Genomic DNA, 24,806 nt, shown 5'->3' on the forward strand with positions numbered 1-24,806 from the left:
TAGAAAAATATATGCCATAGAGATAAAATGAAGAGCTGAGGAAATCCAGGCAAAAGGCATACAAGAGAAGGTCAAACGTGGACCCACACCCCAAATGATAAAACAGCTTTGCCACAGGTAGCTAGCTGCACACTTGGCTCTGAGCGTCCTGGTGGCCAAAGCAAAAAGGGAAACACAATTAATTACAAAGTGTACATTCTCTCTCTCTTTTTTAAGTAGGTTCCACACCCAGCATGAAGCCCAACATGGGGCTTGAACTCACAACCCCGAGATCAAGACCTGAGCTGAGATCAAGAGTTGGACGCTTAACTGAGCCCCCCAGATGCCCCTAAAGTGTGCATTCTCCTTAAGATACTAACGGGCAGCTGTCATGCAGAACACAGTTTATTGGGATCCTGAAGCCTCAGAGAACAGTCTTCCCAGGGTCCTGAGGAAGAGACACAGTGCATCTCAGGGCAGCAGGGACACTTGAGGAAGAAGCGCCCTGTTAAAATAGAGATCCCTACTCAGGAGATCTGGAGCAGGGTCCAGGAATCTGTTTTCACAAAGCTCCCTAGTGATCCAGACGCACAGTCAGAGATGGGCACTGGTGTAACAAGAAGACCAGTTACCCACCCACGTTTCCTGCTGTGCACCCACGGGCAAGTGACTGCACTGTTCTGAGCCAATTTTCCTCATCTGAAAAATAGGACCATTGATATTAGCTACCCCAGAGAGCCCTTGTGAGGCTTCAAGGGGAGAATATTCAAGAAGCACTCCACAGGAGGCTGGTACGGAAAAGACTCTGAATAAATGTTAGCAACGACCATTATATGACCGTCTTGCAGGATGCCTGTGGAACTGGAGCCGAGTTGCTCAGGATGAGCTGGGTTCCCACCCTGCAGGGTGGGGGGAATGGAGCGACGCTTCTTCAATTGGCAAATATCTATCAATGCCCGGCTGCTGTGAGGAACCACCCCCCCGCCCCAGGCAATGAAGTTTCACCCCCGCCCAAAAGACTGGCTTCGTTTCCAGCAGTGAAAAGTCATTTATTTTTCTGGTAAGCCCACAAAAAAGAAAGGTTTCTGTATTTTTGAAATTCTGTGTCCATAGAACGGAGACCCCGCAAGGGACCCTCATCACCCTGAGGCTTCAGTGGACAGAAGGTACCAAAGCTGGTACTCAGGTCCAGGCGACCCCACGATAAAGCAGATGCCAATCTCCATCCCCATCCCTCAAAGCATCCAGCTTCTTCCTTCAGATTCTGCAGATTTCGAGGTGACCATGGTGGGTGGGGCAGTTGCATACTCCCCCCCCCCCCCCACCTCCGGGAACCTGCGTTTCCATGGAGGCTGAGTGGTGGCAGACTGTTCTGGATACGGCTGAACAAAATGTACAAAGGGACAAGCTTGAGGATCATTTAACTCCTGTGTTAACATGCTAAGTACCAACTCCCAAAGGACATTAGTGAGCCTTAATCAGCTTCTCACGACGTGGGCCTGGAGTGGAGGGCCCCTAACGGAACAGTTAATAGAAAGTTCGTGCATCACTGGGGCCCCTCTGTCCAGGCAGATTATACAGCAGCCAAAAATAAGAACCAATGAGAACAGCAATCACATCGGCATTAACAACGATGCTGATGCTACTCTGCGACCTGCAGGCTTCATTGGCCTCCAGGTGAGTGTACAGGGGATGCTTGCAGAATCCTCCCGTGCAGGTGACCACTAACCCAGGGGGCGCCCAGCCAAGCGCCTACCAGCAGCAGGTCCATCCCCCTGAGTGCCTCCCGCCAGGAATGTGCTTTCTGTTCTTGTAAGGACTAACCGGGGGAAGGCGCTGCCCTGTCTCCATCTTACACCCAGGAGGAGACTCAGAGATGGCAGTGCTTTCCCCAGTTCCCACTGCCGTGATGGGGAGGCTGGGATCAAGCCCGCCTGCCACGTTTCCCCAGAGCCTGTGTCTGGCTGAGGGGCCCTTCCTGGACATCATGAACCCCCCACTACTCCACGGGGTGTGGGGACACTCTGCATCATCTCTGTCCCCCCACCCAGACAGGGACAGGAAGTACTCTGCACCCAAGAGCCGGACATGTTGCTGGAAGCCCCCGGATGCCCCCTGACAGAAGGAAGCCAGACCACGATGAGAAAACGCAAGGCCCTAAGATAAATGAGGCAGAACTCTCCCAGAACGCTTCCCCTGGGCCCGGGCGTGGGGTTCCAGGGGACACACCTGGAACCATGGGACCCGTGGGACCCCGAGCAAGTCACTGAACCTCTCCTAAAGGCTTAGTGTGCTCATCTGTAAAATGGAGATAAGAAGGGGGGGAAATTGGAGGGGGAGACGAACCATGAGAGACTATGGGCTCTGAGAAACAAACTGAGGGTCCTAGAGGGGAGGGGGGTGGGAGGATGGGTTAGCCCGGTGATGGGTATTAAAGAGGGCACGTTCTGCATGGAGCACTGGGTGTTATGCACAAACAATGAATCATGGAACACTACATCTAAAACTAATGATGTAATGTATGGTGATTAACATAATAAAATAAAATTTAAAAAAAAATCAGAGAAAAAAAAAAGTGTACCTATTTTACCCAGTTCCTGCAAGGATTAAATTAAATGAGGGAAAGCAAGCAGAACTTACTGCACGGGGTCGGCCCTGAGAAGTGAAAGCTCCCAGGCATCCTTAATCGCCACGCCCTCTATGTGGTGCACAAGTCCACGGCTTTGGGCCTGATTTCCAGAACACGCCTACTGTGTGATACACAGGGGCTGTGGGTCCCTAACGTGCTGCCTGCCGCCAGGTGGACACGTTTCAGAGGTGCGCTGCCCGTCCACAGGGAGGGAGGCCTCTGACTTCACAGAGTCCCCAGACCCAGCGCACGGAGCCGGGGACTGTGACCACTTCACCAATAGCCCTGGGAGCACCCCTAAATGAAGTCTTCAAGGTCTAGAAATTAAGGAAAATAAATCAAAACAAAAACAGCCAGCACACTGGAGGGGGACCGGTGGATGGCATGTTGCCATGGCAACCAGGGCTGAATTATTCAGCAAGTGCTAGCAGAAGACCCTGGAAGGAGGCAAAACAGACAAAGGGATCCAATTAAACCATTTCTGCGGGGAAACAAGTGGCTGACCCTCCGGGACACAACGTCTCAACTGCCACTCTGCAGCCCCAGAACTAGACCTGCTTTTCCGTTTTCACACCTGGTGATGAATGCTCAAGGAACTACTCTTGTCCAAGGTCTAAAATTAATTATAGACTCAGCAAGTAATGGGTGAAACCCAGTCCAGGGCGTGTGTTCGGGGTACCTCTCCAGGCCCTCCAGAGCAATTCCTGGCCCCCACCTCTTCCCACCTCCTCTCTGCACTCACAGACAGGGGTGCGGGGGTCCCTGGACTTCTCTTACTCCAGGCATCCTCGTGATAATTTTGTCCTGTGTTTGAACTACATATACATCACTGTTCACTATTTTTCTTTTTCTTTTTTTTTTAAAGATTTTATTTATTTGAGAGAGAGAGAGAATGAGAGAGAGAGAGCATGAGCGGGGGAGGGTCAGAGGGAGAAGCAGACTCCCCGCCGAGCAGGGAGCCTGATGTGGGACTCGATCCCAGGACTCCAGGATCATGACCTGAGCCAAAGGCAGTCGCTTAACCAACTGAGCCACCAGGTGCCCTTTTCTTTTTTTAATAAAGATTTTTATTTATTTGAGAGAGAGAACAAGCACGAGTGGGCAGGAGGGGCAGAGAGAGAGGGAGAAGCAGACTCCCCGCCGAGCAGGGAGCCCGACGCGGGGCTCGATCCCAGGACCCTGAGACCATGACCTGGCCAAAGGCAGACACTTCACTGACTGAGCCACCCAGGCGCCCCACTATTTTTCTCTTTAGATCAATTCACTTGATACTCTATTTTGAAAGAGAACTTTGTTTACCAAATAGAAAACCATTATCAGTTGGCAGAGCTAGAAGTCAACTAAAAAATAATACGGTAAGTGAATATATTTTTTGCCTCTGGTAGGGAAGGATTTTTTGAAAAGGACACAAACGGCATGAACCCTCAAGTATATGAGAGGTCGGCAAACTATGCCCTGTGGGCCACTGCCTACATTTGTCAATAAAGTTTTATTGGCACGCAGCCAGGCCTACTCATGCCTCACAGGGTACCTGCTGTGTTAGGGCTTTGATAGTAGACTTGTGTTGTTACAACAGACACTGTCGGGTCCACAAAACCGAAAATATTCACTCTCTGGCCCTTCACAGAGAAACCTGTGGATGCCCGAAGCATGATTAGTAATCCAATGACCTTCCTGCACACAGGAAAGTGTGAACAAAATGAAAATACGAGCCCCCAAATTGAGAAAGGAATGGAAACCACAATTTCCAAAGTACACTCCTAAAATTATTAAGACAAAGAAGGCAGCAGGTTAAGTACGTGAAAAGAAGAAGAAACCAAGTAGCTGATAAACACAGAAAATGTTCAATCTCACTAGAAATAAGACAACACCAAACCTCCTGGGAGTGCACATCCCATCAACAAGACCAGCAACAATGTACGCCAAGCTTGACTAATGAGCATATTCTCTTGGCCACAGTGATTGGCTCAGGAATGAGCATGTGACCCAAACTTGTCCAATTAGCCCCTTCCATCCCCTTGGTCAAGGTGATTGGTTCAGGAATGGGCTCCTGTATAGATGTAAGCCTGGAGCTTCGGGGATTAGGATGTCCGAGTGACAGAGCCAGAGAATGAAGTCACACAGAGCACAACAGAGTCAAGAAACAGAAACAGACCAACTCCTGTCAATGCCATGCAAGCACCTGGATCCAGCCATGCCTGGAGCACACCCAGATGCTGTAAGCCCCACAGGGCAGAGAGTGCCTCTGTACTGTTTGCTCTGACAGCCTAGCACCCTGCACGGTGTCTGGCACGTCACGGTTATTCAGAAGTAGCTGCTGAGGTGTGACTGCATGAGTAAGGCTTGTGCCCCAGTGACAAGAAAGGAGCAGTTTGCAAAGAAACGGAGGCAGAGAGGATCAAGACAGGTCGTTCCATCATGACTCCAGCATGCGGCAGGAGGCTCTATTCATGGCACGCCCCTCTCCCCGTGGCTTCTCATGTGAGCCTTAGAACACCCCGGTGAAGAGACAGGAAATCTCCTTTATCATAAAAACAGTATGTAAGTAGAACACGGGGCTCATGCTTCAGCAGCAACACTGACAGGAGAACGAAGGCTCGGTCCCTCAGGGGTCTACAGACCTGGAAGCTCTCGTCACAGCCCCCTGAACAGTGCTGCAGTTCGGGAAGCATAGACTGTCCTGTTCTTCACGTGACACGCTGGAACTGGAGCCCCGCGAGAGACGGGGCCCACCCATGCTCAGTAGCGGCTGGGACTATACCCCGAGGGCAGGATCCCTGCAGCCTGTGATCCATAGTGGGGTCCGGGAGCCTCACCTGCCTATGCAGGCTGTCAGGGCCACACCAAAGCATTAGCCATCCAAGTCCCACCGAGGTGGTGGCCCCACATCCCCAACCTCATCCCAGGATGTGGAGATCGTCCCCACCGCCTCCCTGGTCCTCAGTCTAACATTCCTCCCACTACACCAGTGACTCCCCCGGCGGGGGGGGTGCGGTGCACGAACTTCCCCTGCCCACCGTGGGTGAGGTCTGGGCACGTGGGTCTGGGTGGACACCCCACAGCCCCCGGAACACCTCCAGCACGGCTGGGGCCAGAGCGATGCCAGGAGTGCCCATGCGGCCATGCATGTGGCCGTCCCAGTGCCCAGGCAGAAAAGGCCTCCCGGCTGCACACACTGGGGCCAAGACGCCCCGCCCCCTCCTCTGGAGCTGCATGCACCTTCTGCTGCAGCATTAAAGGCTCTGACGTGTCCTGTGGCAAACAGACCACTCTCGTAATGGTTCCCAGTGCCTGCCACGACTTTAGGAAATGCTGGTCCACACCCCTCTCTCCAGAGGGCCTCTGGGAGACCACGCCCCGCAGCAGGGGCTGACCCTGGTCTGGGGCTCCGTGTCCTGAACCTGTCCCCTCCCCTGCCCTGGGGCATCCATGCCTGTGCCCCGGCCTCCTCTCCTCTCTGTGACAGCTGAGCCCCTCAGGGATTCACGCATCTGTTGCCCTCCCCCCTCCCTCCCGCGTGTGTTTCTTGAGCATCTTCCCTGGACCAAGCACCGGAGTGGGCGTCAGCCACACGGAAAGGGGTCTGAGGCCACTGCTGTTCTCCAGGAACTCTCGAGCTGATGGGAGTGACCTCCACGGCCCGGGGCTGAATCTCTAGCAACTGCCACAGTGCCCACCCCTCATACAAATAAATTAAGCCCTTGTTGATTGACCAGATGAAGTGATAAATGCTTGATGGGTGTCACAATCTCACTGCAATCAGGCTAATATGGTCCAACACTGGGAGGTTCCCTCACCATGCATTATCAAGCAACTGGTTAAAATGTTCTGGTCTCAGGTTTGGATGGGGGCTCATGGATCTGTATTATAAGAAGCTTCCCCACGGGGTTCCCGAGCCCCAGGTCATCACCAGGCACCCTCCGCCACACAGCTCTGAGCCGATGCAGGACGTGGACCCGGCTCCCAGAGGTCAGCAGCCCAGCCTTGAGCACCTGCCGCATGACAGGGGCTCTGCAACATGCCTTCCTTACGGGATCTCCCTGAAACAGACAATGACCTTGGAAGGTCAGCACCCCACTTTACAGACGAGAAAACCAAGACCCGGGGGAGGGGGGTAAGGTCACCCAGCGCATCAGCAGAGAGCAGAATTCGAATGCAGGTCTGCATGATTCCAAGTCCTTAAGACACTGGCTCGGCGTCCCAGTGGCCTGCAGTAACGTGTGCCATGCTGAACCGCGCTCCCCCCCACCCCTGCCGTGGGCCTGGCAGCTGGTCTCATCCCCATTTTACAGGCGAGAAAACCGAGGTGCAGAGACAGCACCCAGCGTCTGGGCTTCACCCACGCACGCTCCTTGCCCTGCACCCCAAAAACACTCAGTAAAGGATTTCAGTGGAAGGTGGGTACCCTGGGGTGCATGCTCCCCAACACAGAGCAGAAACAGGGTTGGTCCACTTGAACACAGAGCCCTGGGCCTCGGGCAGAGGAAGGACTTCCTGGAGAAGAAGTCCAAGGTGACCTTCAGATCAGTGCGTGTTGACCAGGATGGATTCTGTCCCCCAGGGGCCACTCAACAATGATTGGAGACACTGTAGCTTGTCACAGCTGGGCGGGTGGGGAGACTAGAGGAGTACCTTTCGGGTGGAAGCCAGTTTGCTGCTGAACGTCCCACCAAGCGGACAGCCCCGCCAGAGAGTCCTCTGGCCCCAAAGGTCAAGAGTGCTGAGGCTGGGAGATCCTGAGACCTTCGCTACTGCACGTGTGGCCCACAGACTGGCAGGAACGGCATCCCTGGGAGCTCGTCTAACACGCAGACCCTCAGGCCTCGCTGCAGACCTGCTTCATCAGAATCTGCATTTTCCCATGGTCGCTGTAGGTGACCTGGGTGCAGGGGACAGGGAGAAGTGTGGGTCAAGGGCAAATCAAGGGTGGGGCCCAGGGACAGCTGGTCCAGCTGGTCATCAGAAGATTGTCTCTTCCTGCTCTGCAGGACCAGCTTTGGGGTTTAAAGAGGGAATGGGTGGGCTGGAGGGGATCCAGGACACCGTCCCTTCAGCCCAGCCCAGCCGATACACCACAGATGCCCGAGGAAGGTCGGGGAGATGGCAACATGCGGGCGGCTGAGTGCAGCACTGGGTGCCTGAAAGCCCATTAATATTTCCTCTCCGATACCCACATACAAATCTTGGGGCTACGATCTGGCCCCTCTCTTTGGGAGGATCGGAAGAAGCAGAGGCCTACCCTGCTGGAAGAGGCTGACTCCCAACAAAGCCCTTTAGTTCAAGCTCAGCTCTGGGCTGGCTCCATGGCAGGGGACGCTGGTGAGAGCCGGGAGGCCCAGCGTGCTCTGGGTTCTGGACCCCCGTGACCCCAGTTCCTGGAAAGCAACCTAGAGTCAGCCAGCACTTGAAGCCGCCACATTGTCCCAGTCCCACCCTGTCCTCCTTACAAAGCATCCTGTCGCAGGCCACACAACGATCCCAACAGACCTCAGCCGCAGAGACCCACAGCTGCACACTGCGCTGGCCCGTAACCCAGGGCATCTCCAGCCGGCCAACCCCGGGGACCGCCAAGGGCACCCTTGGGAGCAGAAGGTGCCCACTCACGGCTCTGGGGCACAGCCAGGTGGCAGATGGGCTCAACTTGGTGCACACACTGGGCCCCAATACAGATTTACAGCTTTTCTTGAACAACTTAGAAGATCTGGCAATACCGAATGCAATTCTTGCAGGAAAATGATCAGGTGGGACTCTCCCCCATGCCCTGGACACCGACAAAGCACGTCCTCCCCACTCTGTCACTGTCTCTCCCCACAGCGACCCCGTGCACTCCTGCAGGCGCCGGGCTGGCCGCTACAGACCAGAGCTTCTCCACTGGGGGGAGCGGGGGATGTGCTCCCCTCCCCGGGGGCATTTGGAAACGTGTGGCGACAGTTCTGATTGTCACAGGTGGATGTCACGCGTAGAGACCCAGCTTGCTGCTCAGCACCCGATGGCGCACGGGACAGCCCCCACGACAAAGCACTGTCCCAGCCCAAGTGCGGACAGTGGCGAGGTGAGAAGCCACCGTCAGAGCCCCGTGTGGGGGCCCTGAGACAGCGCGGCCCCGGGAAGGCAGGGCCTCCGAGGGGCTCGGGCCGTCCGGTGGGACGCAGCCTCCGCCTGTGGGGACACGCCACTACTCACTTGGAGAGTTTCATCTCAATCTGCTGCCGGATTTCCTGTCTCTCTTCGTCAGTCCTCCTGGGGAAAATATTCCTGTCTTCCAATTCCTGCTTGCTGGGCCGATTCCTCAGCTTCACCGCCAAGAGCTCCTTCTTGCATTTCCTTGGCAGTGTTCCTGAGCGCCACCAAAGAGGGGGAGAGAAGGGGAGAAAACACGTGTTAGTCATCCGCTGGCTGGTTGATCTAGCCACGCACCTGTTGCAGGAAGGCTTCGGCATCAGAGCCATGGGGGTACCTTTGTCAGCTTGGGGTGCCTTCCAGCGGGAACGTGGGCAACACTGGGACAGAGGGATGTCACCACCCACGGGCCACATCTTCCACGGGGGGGCGATCGATCACACATCCCAGGCCTCCAGGGACGGTCCTGGTCAACACCTGTTGCCCCGGGGTGATTATTAATGGCACCCAGGTTTTCTTCTGAGTGTGGACCATGACCTAAAGTTTACTTCCCACATGGCAGCCCCCTCCTCTCCCCCTTCCCCACATGGTCCACGCTCCCTGCTGACCACTACTCTCTGGCCACATGGGTCTTCTTTGAGTCCCTAGAACATCCCACCTCAGGGCTACTGCTGCCGGTCTGCCCTCCGCCTGCCACCCTGCTCTGCTAGACCGTCTAGGGCCGGCCCTGTCGCCACAGCCAGCCTTGAATCTTCCTGAAGAGGCCCAACGGGGCTCCAAACACCAGCACACCACACCATTAATGTCCCCCGTATCTCATCTCTTCCCTGTCAGTTACTTTATTCCGTCTCCTGCACGAGACTGAGTTCAATGTCAGTCTGCCCTCCCGGGCCCCAGATCCATGCTGATGCAGCATGTTCCCAATGAATACTGTTGAATGAAGGAATGGGGGGCTGACTCAGGGTCTCCAGGCTGAGGCTGATCTTTATTTCCACACATGCCCGGGATCAGCTGAGTGAAATCAGGGTGCGAGTAAGACCTCAGAGAATGGAATGTCTAAATTAAGAGAAGTGGGGTTTGGCGGTGTTCACGAGCAGAGAAGGATCATTCATTACTGGGCTAGGAAATGGAGGTGTTCTGGTTCGTTGAGCTTTCTGAATGAGACTCCCCACCTGCCCTGGCGAGTAACTGCGAAGTACAATGCAGGGTGTGTGGTTTTGTAGCTCTATTGGGACACAGGTTTCAATCCTGGGGCTCAAACCATCATCCAACGTGGACACTCCCGTGGGTGGAAGGAAAGGTTATTTCTCAAAAAAAATGACTCCTGAAGACAGCCAAGGTCCAGTGTCGAAGATGGGACGCAAAGCGAGAAATGAGTCTAATAATGTGATAGTTCAACAGAAGTTTGGGATAAAGTGAGACACAAAAATTGGGGCTCAGCTGAGGTTTGAATTTCTAATATGTGCTTGTTTGCTGTGTGTTTTATAGAGACAGAGAAAAATAATGACTCCACAAACCATTTCAGCAAGGGCTCCAGCCTGAATTTATTTTAATAGCTTTATAAATGACTAGAGCCCTATACTTATAGGATCATAAAGAGCCTGAAGGAGTCACATGCGTTTCCCGTTAGTCTTTACTGTGTGTTCTGGGGGAAATCAAAAGCTATGGTGGCATTCATGAGTTAAGGGAGTCTCGAAGGTCTCGGGACAAATCCTTCGTGAATGTCAAGGGTCTAATACATGGCAAGGAGGGATTGCCATTTTCGGAGAACCAGAATGTGCTCAACCACGAAACGGCCCTGAATGCGGTTTAATCTTTTTAGCTTTTGATAACGAAAGTCTTTTAAGCCCATTGCAAATGTCTTGGGTTTCTTATTACAAACTTTAATCATATTTGTTCTTCACTGAGAAAAAGCTCCCCTCATCAGAGATTTCCAGATGTAAATGAGAATTCACTCCGCGCTAGGAACAAGTGGTTCTCCCAGCCTCCCAGGCACAGTCCGCGCACACAGTAGGGCCACCACAAAAACTTATGGGATCGCTTCAGGTCTTCTCCAGAGTGTCAGCATACTACTAGGTTTTGTTACTGAAAAGTCAAAAAAGGAAATTTCCAGACAAATAGCTTAAAATGAGCCTTTTCATAAATTTGACCAGCACGCACACCTGACCATCAGCACCAATGGGACTGAGCACGCGTCCCAGAGTGCAGGCGCTAACACAGAGCAGGAGGTGAAGCTGGGGAACAGCGGCCGCGAGACCTTTCTGTCCAGACTGTGGGAAGCGAGCCAGCTTCCCTCCCCAGGTGCCCCGGGACACACCTATGTTCCTGTGTTCTGACCCAGAAATCCCACTCCCAGGAGTCTGCCTCCCAAAACAAGTGGGACGAGCACATAAAAGCACATAAAAAGGTGTTCATCCAGCATCATCGATGAAAGTAAGAAACTACACACAACCGAGAAATCCAAGACAACACCTGTCAGATTGTGGCGCATCGTACCATTGGACCGTGGCAAGCCCATCGAAAACGGTGGTGTGTGAGCTACTGAGCGCCAAAAAGACACTCACGGGATGCTTGCAACATTTGCAACCGCAGCTTTTACAGAAGTACATACGGCGTCTATAGAAATATACTTGTGTATGAGCAGGTGTCTAATTTTGCAAATATACCTGGTATTACAAATCGGCACAGAAATTTCAGGAACTGATCACTTTATGCATTCATTTGCTCTTCTGTATTATATCTTCTATCACATAGTTCCCTTATATGAAAATAGATAATTATTTAAAGAGAAAGAACAATGCGGAGTGACATCGGCAAACACGCTGGAAAATTCTCTCCTCCGTAAAAGCAACAAGACAACTGGCAAAAATGTTCAGGATCCACTTTTTCGGGACTCTGTAAATGCAACACAGGGAATGTTTATCCAAGGAAAAGAGGCTGAGTCTCTGTAAGGAAGTTTCGCTCTGTCCGGCACCAGGCCCCTCCTCCTCCAGCCCTGGGGTAGCCTTGAACTCCAAGAGTTTGCATTCTCCATGAAGACCAGCCGCCTGGCAGTCCCTGGAGGGCGCAGCCAGGCCTGGTTCCCCAGGAACTGCCATCCTCCGACCCGTCTGCGGGCTCCCCAGATGCCCCCACGTGCAAGGCTGGCCGCGTCGGACCCGATCAGAGCTCGCCCAGCCCAAAATGTCTTTCCCTGGGTGCATTTGTTGAAAACTCTATTGTCTTTCCAAGGCCAAGACTCTCATGGACCTTCAGACCGGTCCTGCTCAATAGCCTATGGAGTTCTGTATTGGCAAAAGCCAATAAAAAAAATCAACGTATAGGCCAAAATATTAAGTAAATTAGAAGTGAAAGCCTGATGTTGCCACATCCAGTCCAACACCAGCGAACGCTGGGGGTGTCTGTCCAATGCGCAGCTGACAGGCAGGGCGCGGGAGGTAGATGGGGTGATGCGGCTACCTCTCCCCAGGCACCGGAGTGGCGCCGACAGCCACCGAGGGGCAGAACCAGGGCTCCAGCTCAGCCAGTAGGAGGCAGCCTTGCACGCGCCCTGCTCACTGACGCCCCAGCCCGTGTGGTACCCCCAGCATCCCCCAGGCCCCTGTCCCGTCAACTCCCATTACCCACCGCAGCGAAGCAAAGGAGGCTCTTGGAGAACTTCAGGCCATCAGTCACTCCCTTTTTTGTGAGAGGCTCCCTTCTCTTTCCCCACAAGCCCCCGCACCAGTCTGGTGTCCTCCCGCCTCGAAGGCTACAGCTCAGTCTCCTTCACTGGTTCCTTGTCATCTCCCCAGCTCTACATGTTGGGGTGCCCCGGGACTCAATCCTCAGACTCCTCTGTCCACACCTGCTTCCCACGTGACCGCCTCTGTCCCATGAGACCCTCCAGCCCCACTACTAATGGCTTGGGATTTCCCCAGGCAGCCACACTGGGGGCTTCTTCTCCTGCACTCCAGACTTGCTTACCTACTGCCTTCAGGATGTCCCCACCTGGGTCCCTACCCGGCATCTCAAACGTAGCACGTTCACAACTGAGCACCTGCTCTCCCGCTGAAGCCCAGCCAGGCTGAGCGACATTCACGGATCTGCTCAGGGCGGCCAGGCCCCGGCTATGCCCAGCACCCAAGTGAGGGCCGTGTGGTGTGTGCGGCTGAGCCTGCTCAGGCGAGCGAGGGAAAGGGGCAAATAAGCACCTATAATGACCAGAAACACAGGACGTGTGCCTTCTACGTGTGCATGCTCCCAGCATACCCGAACTGCCTGTCTGCCTGGTTCCTTCCCTAACTGCAGTCATGGCATGAGCTGGGGAAGTTTTCACTCACAGAGAAAAACAAACCTGCCGGGCTCATCCATGGGGAGGACGGTTCCTTGTTCAATGTTTCCCACACACAAATTCAGAAAGTGCCTGCTGACTTACACAGCGCCAGAGAATAAGCCACAGAGGAAAGGGGCGCGAGGTAGAGCTCAGGAAAGGCTTCCTGGAGGGGGCGGGATCTGAGCTGGGACCTGAAAGCGGCCCCCCACCCCACCCGGGGACATGTGGTCCCAGAAGCTAGCTTCACTCCATAGGAGGAATGTGCCGGGGAGATCTGCCTCAGCCTCCAAAGTAAAAGTGACGGCGTGGACTTCCGCTTCTGGCCAAGACGGAAAATGGAGACTGGCTCTTCCTCCCAAAAAGAAAACAAAACGAAGTCAAGCTACACGAAACGATGGTGAAGGTGCTGGAAAGCACAATGATCCTGGTGGGACAGGAACCAGATAAAGTGAGCCCTATGAATGCCCCGCTTCTGCCCCCCCACCTCCCAGGCTCTGGGCCGGGGACCCGAGGGGAGGAACTGGGAGGAGCCTGGAACATGCCTGAGTTGAGAAGGTGAAGGGGGAGACCAAGGACCCTTGAGTCTGCCGCATGGAACTGGGGGGCAGGGGGCCGCCCAGATGCAGAACTGAAGATCTGGATTTTAGCAAAGGCTGAATTTAAACCTAAGTAAGAATTGAACTCAGTGCAAATAGTCTGAATACCCTCCTTAAAGGCAGAAATGCTCAGAATGGATAACAAAGCAGGACCAAACTAGATGCTGCCTACAGAACATACATGTTGAATGCAAAGACTTAAACAGCCTAGAAGTAGCAAGGGAATGATGCAGCGCTCTAAGCTTGACCACAGGAAGGCTGAAGGGGCACGTGAATAGCAGACACGGTTGGTTTCCCAGCCAAGAACCCCATCAGGGATAAAGGGATGATCTGAGTGATAAAGGGGCAACTTCATCAGGAGGATGGAACAATGCTAAGTATTTGCGAAACTGGCAAGAGGTTCAAAACCATAAAGCTAACCTGACAGAGAGGAGAAAGGATAAATCTAAAGGGAGAATTGAAGGTTTCAAGACCCCTGTAAGTAATTGTAAGAACAAGGGAAGGAAGTGTGCAAGGATGTGGAAGTGTGCAAGGATGTGTGCAAGGATGTGGAAGGCACGGACACCACCATCAAGCAGCTGGATCTGACTGGCATTTAGACTGGTGTTTATAAAATACCGCATAGGAGATCCCACTGCCTTCTCAAGCGTATGTGCGGCGGCTGCCAGGATAACCACGGGCTGGGTTATAGTCCAGTCTTGACTGATTTAAAAGCACTCCAGTCCTATAAGACATGCTCTCCGATCGGAGTGAAATGAAACTGGGCACTGGTAACAAAAAGATCTCCAAAAAAGTACCCAAATCTTTGGAAACTACATTAAAAAAAAACTTTGGAATAACCCACAGTTCCAAGAAGAAATCAAAAGGGAAATTAGAAAATATTTTGAAGTAAATAAAAACAGAACATATCAAAATGGTGTTGGGGGAGAGTTAGCCTTTAATGCCTATCTTAGAAAAGAAGAAAGCCTTCAAACCAATGACCTCAGGTTCCATCTTAAGAAGCTACAGAAAGAAGAGCAAATTAAACCCAAGGAAGTAGAAGGAATCATAAAGATCAGAGTAGAAAGTGAAATCGAAAACAGAAGCAAAATGAAAAAAAAAAAAAAAAGCAATTGAAACCAAAAGCTGGTTCTTTGAGTAGAGCAATAAAATTGATAAAACTCTAGGCAGACTTATCAGGGGAGAGAGAAAGAGAAAGAGGGGGAGGGAAGGGGAGGGAGATGCAGGGAGGGGAAGGGAGGGGGAAGGGAAGGAGAGGGAGGGGGGAGAAATTACCAACATCAGGAAATAAGACAGGTTCTTCTATGCAAACTTGCAATTCTATGCAAACTACCAAGGCTCACTCAAGAAGAAATATAAAACCAGAATAGACTTTTATCTATTAAAGAAATCGAATTTGTAGTTAAAAACCTTCCCCCAGGGGCGCCCGGGTGGCTTGGTCGGTTAAGCGTCTGCCTTCGGCTCAGGTCATGATCCCGGGGTCCTGGGATTGAGCCCCGCGTGGGGCTCCCTGCTCAGTGGGAAGCCTGCTTCTCCCTCTCCCTCTGCACCTTTGCTCCTGCTCTCTCTCTCTCAAATATATCTTTAGAAAAAAATTTAAAAAAAAACCTCCCCCCATAGAAAAAAAACCCCTACAGGCCAGATGGATGCATTGATGATGAAACATGTAGTAAATAATACCAATTCTATACAAATAATTTCAGAAGGTTGAAAGAAGGGTGAGCACTTTAAAGCCCATCCTACGAAGCTAGGATGGAGTGATGTTAAAACCAGAAAAGATACTTGAATCAAAGAAAGACTTAAAGACTGCCGTACCTCAACAATACTGATATAAAGTCATAAACAATTTTAGCAAATCAAATCCGAGAATTTATAAAAATGAGAATACACCATGACCAACTGGGAGGCAAGGGGGCTGAGTATTTGAAAGGCAATCCATGTAATTCACCAAATCACCAGACTTAAAGGGAAACCATAGGGTTATCTCAGTAGACTCCCCGGTACCTACGGGGAGCTTGCCCGGTCAGAGCTGGAAGGGGCCCACCAGGCTCCCCCCGCCCACCCCAGGGCATGCACTGGAGGGATGATGAGGCTCAGGGAGACCAGAGCTGGCCTAGTCACAGCTGAGCACAGAGCTGGCAAGCGGCCTTCTGGCTGTGACAAGTAAACAAGGACGTTCACTTGCTTGGCTACAAAAACATGTCCTTGTCGCAGACAGCTTCAGCTTAAAGCAGTATTAGGAGGGAAAAGATCCCCTTTCCCGCCCACTTCTCAGCTCCAGAAGAAACCACTACTATGTTTTAGATTTACTTCCAGATCTACTTCTATACAATTAACAACTTACTCCCACGTCACTCGTACATTTTATGGAAGTGGGATCACGGCGTACAGGGCACCCTGCATATGTGGTCCCGCTCACACATCTGGCTCTGGTCCAGATCAGGGTGAATCAACCCAGCTCCTGCCCTCTGAGGGCCACCAATGATCCCAGACTGTGATGGTCACATAGCCCATCGCTTGCTGATCCAGACCCCCAGGGATGGACACCCAGGTGTCCATTTTTGCTCTTTCCCCAAAGCTGCAGCCTCGTCCCTGGGACGGGAGACTCCTGAGCCACAGCGGGGCTGGTTTCAGCTCCGACAGGTGCTCCTTTCCCCACCCTACCCTGCTTTTCTGGCCCTCCTGGGAAGGAGGAGGAAATGTAAATGGGGCTGTAGATAAATAAGAACATATGGCTGAGAAGCTCTGCAGTTAAAGATAAACTCGCCATGAGATAGCTTTTTCTCAATCAGTGGCACTTTGGAATTTATTCTAAGGACGGAATTACAGAGATGCACAAGTCTTTGCTCCAAGGATGCACACTGTCACGTTGCTAACACGGCCCGGACTGACCATCCCGGCTCCCCGGGGGCTCGGGCCACAGGAGCTGAGGCTGGGAGGCTTTGGCAGAAGAGAAGCAGCAAGCAGGGCTGGGTGCCAGGAGAGAGACGAGGATGGCAGGGGTCTCCTGCCTGCGCCGGGGCCCGGCTCGTGCACGAGCCCGTGTGAGAGGGGCCCTCCAGCCTGTCTTGGCACAAGCAGTGACTGGGTGGGGCCGTTTTTCATCGGCTGTGATGCTGTTTTAGCTATTATACATTTTATCCCTAGAATTTGCATTCAGTGCTCTTTTATAGTTTGTTTCTCTGCTAAGATTCTCCATCTGGTTGTTCATCCTGTCCTTTAAGATCCTGAAGGTACAACTGCAGGCCTATCTGGCTTTGAATGCAGTCTGGGCTGGGTCCCCCTGCCCCCCTGACCTCCAGCACCCCGGCCCAGGCCTCCCTCCCCCAGGTGACCAGGGCTGAGCCTCATGGAACCCTGCCTGCTGAGGGCACACTCCGGCCCCCGGCTCACGCAGTCTCCACGCCAGTGTCCAGGGACCCCCTTCACACGGCTCATCTGTTCCAATTCCCTGTCCTACAAATTCCAGCTGCTTCGACAGCGCAGAACATCCCCTCCACCTCCTCATCCCAGTGAGGCCACCTCCCTGCCCCGCCCACCCAGGGAGATGCCCAGGAGGAAAGCCGGACAACCCGCGTGGAGCTCACCCCGTGGGTCTCCCGTCTAATGGGGGTGATGGTCCTGCCCTGCCTGTGGTCCAGTGCCCCCGACAGTGGCTCCCACATCCAGGCCAGGTCTGTAGCTGCCCATGCCCAAAGCAGCAGGGGCACTCATAAATGCTGCCACCGGACTCCCAGAGCCTCAGCAGCAAGGACTTGCTCCTGCCCATCTCTCTTCCCCATGCAGGACGCAGGGAGGGGCTCGCATTTCCCGAATGAAGAGATGAGTTCTGGGAAGACAGGGAGGGGAGGAGGCGACTGCCAGAGCTTGAATCCCTAGAAACACGGCAAGGACATAATGGAGAATGGAGACCCAGGAAGCTGGGTGGGTTTCCTGCTCGAGGGGGCAGCATTGGCTTCGGCTCTTGCGGAGCTGGGGGGCAGTCAGGGCATCTACGGGGACACGAGCAGAGGACAGGACACCTGGGGCTTCCATGCTGTGGAGCCCTACAGCCAGAGAGGAAGGCTGGCCACTCACGGGGACAGGCTGTGGGGACAGCATGTGCCGATGAGCTGGTGGGACATCCAAGTTAGGGGCAGGCCAGGCACCGGAACCAAGAGCGGGGAGCCAAGGAAGGCAGGGAGGGAGCTGGGCGGGGAGGCGGTGGGGCCAGAGAGAGTGAGTTTGGAGGTCAATGAGCCCCGAGGACCACAAACAGAGGAGAGACTGCCAGGGTGCCCAGCCCCTGCCATGGGGCTGCAGGGAAGGGGGTCACGTGGCTCTTGCCCATGGGGCCCCCGAATTCCTGCAGTCTGCTGTTCCTTAAGATTACTGCTCTTCTGCGTCTAAGAAACCACGCTGTGGACCAACCTGCCTTCTAAAAGGATTCCAACCTCCTTTTCCCCATCCATCTTGTTCAAAAGGAGGAGGCAGGCCCAGCCCTTCGTAAGAATTCTCAACCTGACGGGGGAATCCAGAGGCCGTCATCCTGGGCTGACAACCCTCCCCAGGAAGAACACATTTTTTGGCGTGTATTTCAAACGTGAGCTGGGACGGCAATTCTAAGCGAGTGATTCTGCGGACCCCCCGTTTTCACGTCCCCAGGGCTCTCGGAAGCCTGGCTTCTGGAAGAAGCAGGGTGCTCTGCCTCATCTAGCGGCTGCGCTCACGTGGGAGGGGGCAGGAGTCGGGGCCTGTGTCCAGGGCCACCGCCAGCTGGCCCTGCAGCCCCAACCAGCCGTGTAATCTCCTAGGCTTCAGTTTGTCGCTGGTGAGATGGGGTAACAGCCCAGGTCACGTCACCTCTGTCATCACTGAGGACCTACTATGTGCCAGCACACGGTTGAGAATGGTACAGAAACGGGGCCCGGGAGGTGTCCACGACCACTCAGCTACCCCAGCCACACACGCACAAAGGACACCGTGGTCAGCAGAATCAAAGCCCTCAGAGATGGCCACTTCCTGACCCCAGAAACTACGAACGTGTGACCTGGATTAGCCAGGGGCGGCCAATGTCATCAACGGAGTGAAAGATGGTGGCAGGAGAGTCCGCGTCAGAGGGACATGAGGAAGTCCCCGCCGGCCACTGCCGGCTTTGAAGGCGGGACCGCGAGCCCAGGGCGCGGGCAGCATTAGGAGCTGGAAAAAGCAAGGAAGCAGAGTTCCCCCGGAGTCTTCAGAAGGTGCAGAGCCAGCTGACGGCTTTAGTGTGGCCCAGAGTGACCCTCAGGAGTGTAAGCTAATAATTCATTTTACGTAAAACTGCCAAGTATGGCAATTTGTTACCGCAGCAAGTCCCTGAAACTCATACCTGACCAGTACCCTCTCCATGTTTATGCGGCTCCATCCTGGCCCCAGGGGGCCTTGGGTTCTCCAACTGTCCAAGGGAGGAGACCACGTCCTTCTGAGGGGAAACTGAGGCTCTCAGAGAAGGGAGAGCCCCGAGGCCCTGTGCAGGGACATCGGAGAGCCCAGGGCCCCTCCCACTGCAGTGGACGAGCCCCTGCTGGGGGAGGAGCTGGGGTGGGGGCACAAGGGGCAGGGAAGACAGTGAATCACCTAGAAGTCTTCATCACCACAGGGGAAGGATATTCAGATCTCTGAACCAAACGGCCTCCAAGACTCAGAGACTACGTGAGGTTTGATGACCCGTGTGAATGAACAGAAAGGTCATGTGCCACTTGGGTCTCGCTGGAAGTATGGGATGAAGAAGGAAGGTGTAAAACAAGACCAAGTAGCCCTGAGGATCACCCAGGTACACATGCTCACCTGTCTCCCCCAGACATCCCCTGGCTTCACTCACCATGCATGCAGGAGGTGCTCAATAAATGCTCCTAAGGGACTGTGGGGTTCCTGGTTGACCATGAGCCGGTCAGGGCTCCCTCATGAGCTCACAGTGCAGTGGACCCCTTCCTCTCCCCTGAATTCTCTCTGAGCCGGTGGCCCCACCAACCCCGCTCCTGCCCACTTCTCCTCTCTGACTCAGCCTCCCTCTGGCCCCAGTGCTAGAGACTGAGTGGTGTCCCCCAAAACTCATGGCCCAAAGCCCTACCCCGATCTGGGCCTGCATCAGGAGACAAGGCCTCTGGAGGGGATTAAAGTTGAGATTTTACAACCTCAGGGCCCTGACACGATCACACAGGGGTCCTCAGAGGAGAGGAGAGAGACCCCGAAGTTGCCAGGCCTCCCCTCGTGCTCACAGGGGAAAGGTCACGGGAGGACACGATGAGAAGGTGGCTGTCTGCAGCCAGGAAGAGGGCCCTCAGCACAGACCACCTCTCAGACCTCCCGCCTCCAGAGCTGCGACATGAGAAACACCTGGTTTCCCAGCCGCCCTGTCTCTGGCATCCTGTCACAGGGCCCACGCCGGCTGGTAGCCCCGGTCAGCCCCACCTCTCCCCGCGCCCGGCCGGGGCCCTCCTCACGGCCCCCATCTTCCTCCCACTGCCCACATGCCCCAGCCCAGGCACCTCCCTGAAGCAGGCGGGTCAGGACCAACGGGCCCGCGGTCTCGATGTACTTCCTCCTGGGAGGGGGGTGGCGTGCATCCGGACGTCCCAGAGCACGCAGCTGGCCTGAGCGCCAAGGCTTTATGATGTGGAAATCCACACGTTCTCAGCTGTGCACATCCTGGGACTCCTCCCTCAATCCTGAAATCACCTCTCGGGGGTCCTTCCTCCCCACGTGTGTGGGCTGCCTGCAGGCTGGGTGTTCACAGCACAGCACATTTGCTCATGAATGACAGGGGCACACTCACATCCACAGAGCTAGAGAGACCTGGGTTCAGAGTGGCACCTTCCTAACCCCTCTTTGCCTTGATCTCCTCAAGATGGGACAATAGTAGTCCCTGCACCCCATCAGGCTGCCATGGGGGTTGGGGGTGGACTGCACGAGAAGAGCCTGGGAGAACCCTGGCAAGAAGTAACGACTCAAAGAAGCTACAGCTCGGCTGCTGTAGGTCATCACGGGTCTGGGAGTCCCCCCCCGCCCCCCAGTGACTGCACTGTGCCCAGCAAGAACCACCCAGACCTGAGACTCCACCACACAAGGCCACCAAGTTGTCCCCAAGCCGGCCCTGGAGCATCCTGCCTCCCAGTGACCACCTGCAGCGCCACCTGGCGTCCGTGGGGGAAATGGTGGGGGTGCCAGGCCAGGCTTCCAGGAGAGGCAGGGAGCAGGTGATCTGTGAATGCGTGCCGTGGGGAGGACAGGTGAACCCTAACTCAGGACAGGTGACTTCACAGGACTCCCTGCAAGAAGGTTTTCAATACACCCTCTGCCACATCGGAAATGGGATTCTATTAACATAGTACATTTTAGCTTTTGCTTTTCATAAATGTGTCCCCCGGGAAAGGGTCCCGGAGCCTGCAGAGAGGGTCACCTCTTCTTCCAGCTCAGGCAGTGCAGGAAGTGCTCAGCCACACCTCTCCCCACACCCACGTCCACATCCATCCAGCCCAGTGTCCTGGGATTCCTCACCCTGACACGGCCCTCTTTGACTCCTTGCCTTTACACTGAAAGGCAGCTTTCCAACGTTAGCAGGGAGCTCCTCGGATGGTCTGGTTTGTCCTTATAATCCTCAGCCCAGAGCTAGGACATACAGTACTTCTTGAATAAACAATAAGGCGTATTTAGAAGCTTTGAAAAAATTCTAGTTCTTATACTATTTTACACCAAGGATAAACTCCGGACCCGGTGCGTCAGAGTCACCCCCACCCCACCTGCGGGCTCTGACATGCTGACTCCCAGGATTCTGTAGGTCAGGCTGCGGCAGGAGATGTTAATACTTATATAGTGACCATTCCATGTCCTCCCTCCTTCATTACTATTTTCGTGAACATTTTATGATGTTTGCAGCATATTTGAATGGTACCACTCATATAGTGTACAAATATCCGGGGTGTACTTTTTCCCCGTGGCTACCGGGGTGCACCATCAGAAAACTGTCTGAGCTTCTCTCTATATTGTTGGCGCTAAATCTTGTTACACTCCCCCTGAGAGTTGTTTGATAGGTCCCCCGTCCTCAGGGTAAAGCCCAACCCCTGTCACCACCTGAGGAACCCACCACAGGAGTTCTGTCTCGGTTCAACGTATCGTTTGGATTCACAAGACTATCACCGACCCGATGTCTCCCTCATCTGCTCAGCACACGGGGCAGCCAAGGAGTTCAATGGGTGGGTCCCAGAAGCAGCTCACAGGGCTCCCCAGAACTGCCCCCACCCTCCCCCAGGTGAGGCGGCTCAGGTGGGAGGATCAGGCAGGGCTGGGAGCCGCCCCACAACTGCTCGGGGGATCACTTCATCCTAGGACAACTCCCTGGGCTGAGTTGCCAGGGTCCCCTCAAGCCTCCTCACTACACTTGGGATCTCAAGTGTTTATTGCTTGCTTATTTGTCTTTTCAAAACAGGTATGATTTGATGATCAGAGTCATTTTTTCACCATTAGCAATATTGGCTAGTGACACCATGGCTGGTATTCCTAGCCTCGTCAGGTTACCTGGGAACCCAGAAAGCGATAAAGAAGACCCTCACATTAACCCTCAGCTCCATTAACAAAAACCCTCCCGCACACCCACGCCAGACCCCACACAGCCCAGGCCAGCTTCCTAAGTGTACCTTCTGTCCTGTCTGAGACTTCACCCACCCGGCAAACTCTCCTTTGTTCTTCAAACCCACACTGAAGCCTCCTCTGCCCTCCCCATCACGTTCGCCCACCACCCATCCTGCTCCCAGCCTGTCTGCCCCCCTAGTGCAGGCTGTCAAGCTCTTATCACCTGCTCCGTGTAGTCCTCAAGGCAGGACAGTGCCTTCCCAAAAGTGGCCTTGGTCTATTTGTGAATGATAAAAGTAAGACAGGCTCATTCTGAAAGGCCAAGCAGCACAGACAGGTGGAAATTTTAACAACTGTTTTAAACCGCCTGCAACCCCTTCTGTCCTGGCTCATTGGGAGGTTTCCTCCTCTCCCTGCCCCTCTCATTCCCAGGAACGGATGCATGAAGGCACTGTGGGAAATGGGTGCTTCCTGCTCTGCCTGGGGAGGGGATGTCAACACGGCCCCCCGACAGTGCTTTCCCCACCGAGGGTCAAGTGCAAAAGGCACATACATACCAACCTGGCATTTACTTCCAGGACTTTCTCCTAGGGATGCATTCACAACATTGCCTGAAGTGGGGAACAGACTGGCCAGACGTGGTGTCCCACGCCCGAGGACAATGATCCAGATGCGCACAGAATTCTCGCAGTCTCTTGCCTGCGCATGCGCGCGCGCACACACACACACACACACACACACACACACACACACACACGCAAGCTCTGGGTGGCCCGTGTGCCTGTGGGAGATGCTCTCACCCCATCTGTGCTCTGCCAGGCGGCCGCGCCTGCCCTCGCTCCCGGCCCTCTCTAGGACCACCTGCAATTCTGGGGGACCTCCTGGAAGAGGCTCTGCCCTCACACGCAGACACATCCCTCTCTGTTAGCCCTGTATGCGTGCAAACAGCTGACTCTTTCCTAAGCAGATTTGGAAAGAAACAAACAGTAAAAACTACACTAGTTCTTGTTATCCTTAACTTTGTAACGAGTACAAAGTAAATGTACATCTCTAAAAGTCCCTCATAAGCATGAGGGAGAAACGAAGCGCTCTAACACTCCTGAGGAGGATGTTGCTTTGTACTCGTTACAAAGTTAAGATAACAAGTACGGTACCATAGATTTTACTGTTTCTCCCCTAAATAGAATCAGAAAGAAATAACCGTGGGGAAGGAGTGAACACCCGCATCACTTTGAGAAGCACCTCAGCCTCCACTCCCCATCTTCTAGAACTTGAGCTGGAGGCCACAAAAGACACACAGTGGGCTTGTTTCCTGCAGGGGCCTGGGGCTCTGGCTAGAAGACCCCCATCGAGGTCCCAGCCCGGGGCAGAGAAGAGTGCACTCGTGTGTGCTCAGACCTTTGTCATTCCTGTTTTACCTTGAACATGATTAATACGTGTATACACCGGTTTTCTATTTCTGACTTTCATCAGCTGCTTTGACTAAAACATAATTGGTTGGTCCCGATCATACTGGGTAAGAAAATGTCTGCTTTCCATCTGCCTTCGGCTCAGGTCATGATCCCAGGGTCCTGGGATCGAGCCCCGCATCGGGCTCCCTGCTCAGCAGGAAGCCTGCTTCTCCCTCTCCCACTCCCCCTGCTTGTGTTCCCTCTCTCGCTGTGTCTCTGTCAAATAAATAAATAAAATCTTTAAAAAAAAAAAAAAAGAAAATGTCTGCTTTCTCCTTTATTCTTTCTTCCTTAGAATATAGAATATGGTTGTGTGTGCAATTTTACACAGTTAACAAAAACAACCACTTTCGAGTTCTATCACCTCCCGATACAGCTTGGATGCACTTCATGCTCGAGCCAGAACATTCGGTTGAACGCCTGTGTCCACTGCAGACACGGGATAAAACCTGACTGGTCCCTGACTGATGCCCACTCGGGTTTCCAACTTTCCTATCACAATCATTACACGTGAACATCCAGAGGCATCAGCACTTCTCCACCAAAGGCAGCTACTCTCCTCAGGAGACGTTTGGCAACATCTGCAGGCATTTCTGGATGTCAAGATGGGGGGTGGGCTGCTCCTGGCGCTGAGGGTGGGAAGGCCAGGGATGCTCCTACAGTGCACAGGGTCCCGCCACCCACAGCAGGGGCGCCCCAGCCCCAAATGGGACAAGTACCAAGGCGGAGAAATCCTCGTGCATATAAACCATTGCGCATGAGTGTGCTAGGAGAGCCAGGGGAGAAATTCCTGGGAGCAAAGTTGCTGGAAGAGACAGCACAAGCATGGACAATTCCAACAGCTCTTTAGGGGGGTCCCACCCCTCTGCCGTGACCCCAAAGTGCATGCGAACACGGACTTCCCTCCCTGGGTCTCCACACACTGTCTTGTGCTGCTTTGGAGTCCAAGGTACCCGGGCTGCATGCAGTCCACCGTCGGCCACCTCGGGCTTCTCTTTTGACCTTGACTGTCCCCACAGAATAGCCTTTGGGGTCAGCACGCCTCACCGATCACTGCCACCAGCTGGTGCTGAGCACAGCTGGGGCACAGTTACCCCTGGGCCACTCTTCCTATGCTCATGGACAAT

At 53.9% G+C, this 24,806-nt stretch overlaps 1 protein-coding gene across 2 annotated transcripts in view; it reads right to left on the reverse strand.

The window, feature by feature from the left end:
• PHACTR3 (phosphatase and actin regulator 3) overlaps nt 1-24,806 on the reverse strand; it is a 206,582-nt gene that overhangs the window by 28,243 nt on the left and 153,533 nt on the right. For both annotated transcript variants that reach the window (XM_081832505.1, XM_081832506.1), the window contains exon 8: nt 8,792-8,945. In XM_081832505.1, the coding sequence (XP_081688631.1) occupies nt 8,792-8,945 (154 nt within the window). The remainder of the gene's footprint in view (nt 1-8,791; nt 8,946-24,806) is intronic.

The sequence above is a fragment of the Leptonychotes weddellii genome, chromosome 10, assembly GCF_054177405.1.
Source record: "Leptonychotes weddellii isolate Sample4059 chromosome 10, ASM5417740v2, whole genome shotgun sequence".
In the NCBI taxonomy this organism is placed as follows: Eukaryota; Metazoa; Chordata; class Mammalia; order Carnivora; family Phocidae; genus Leptonychotes; species Leptonychotes weddellii.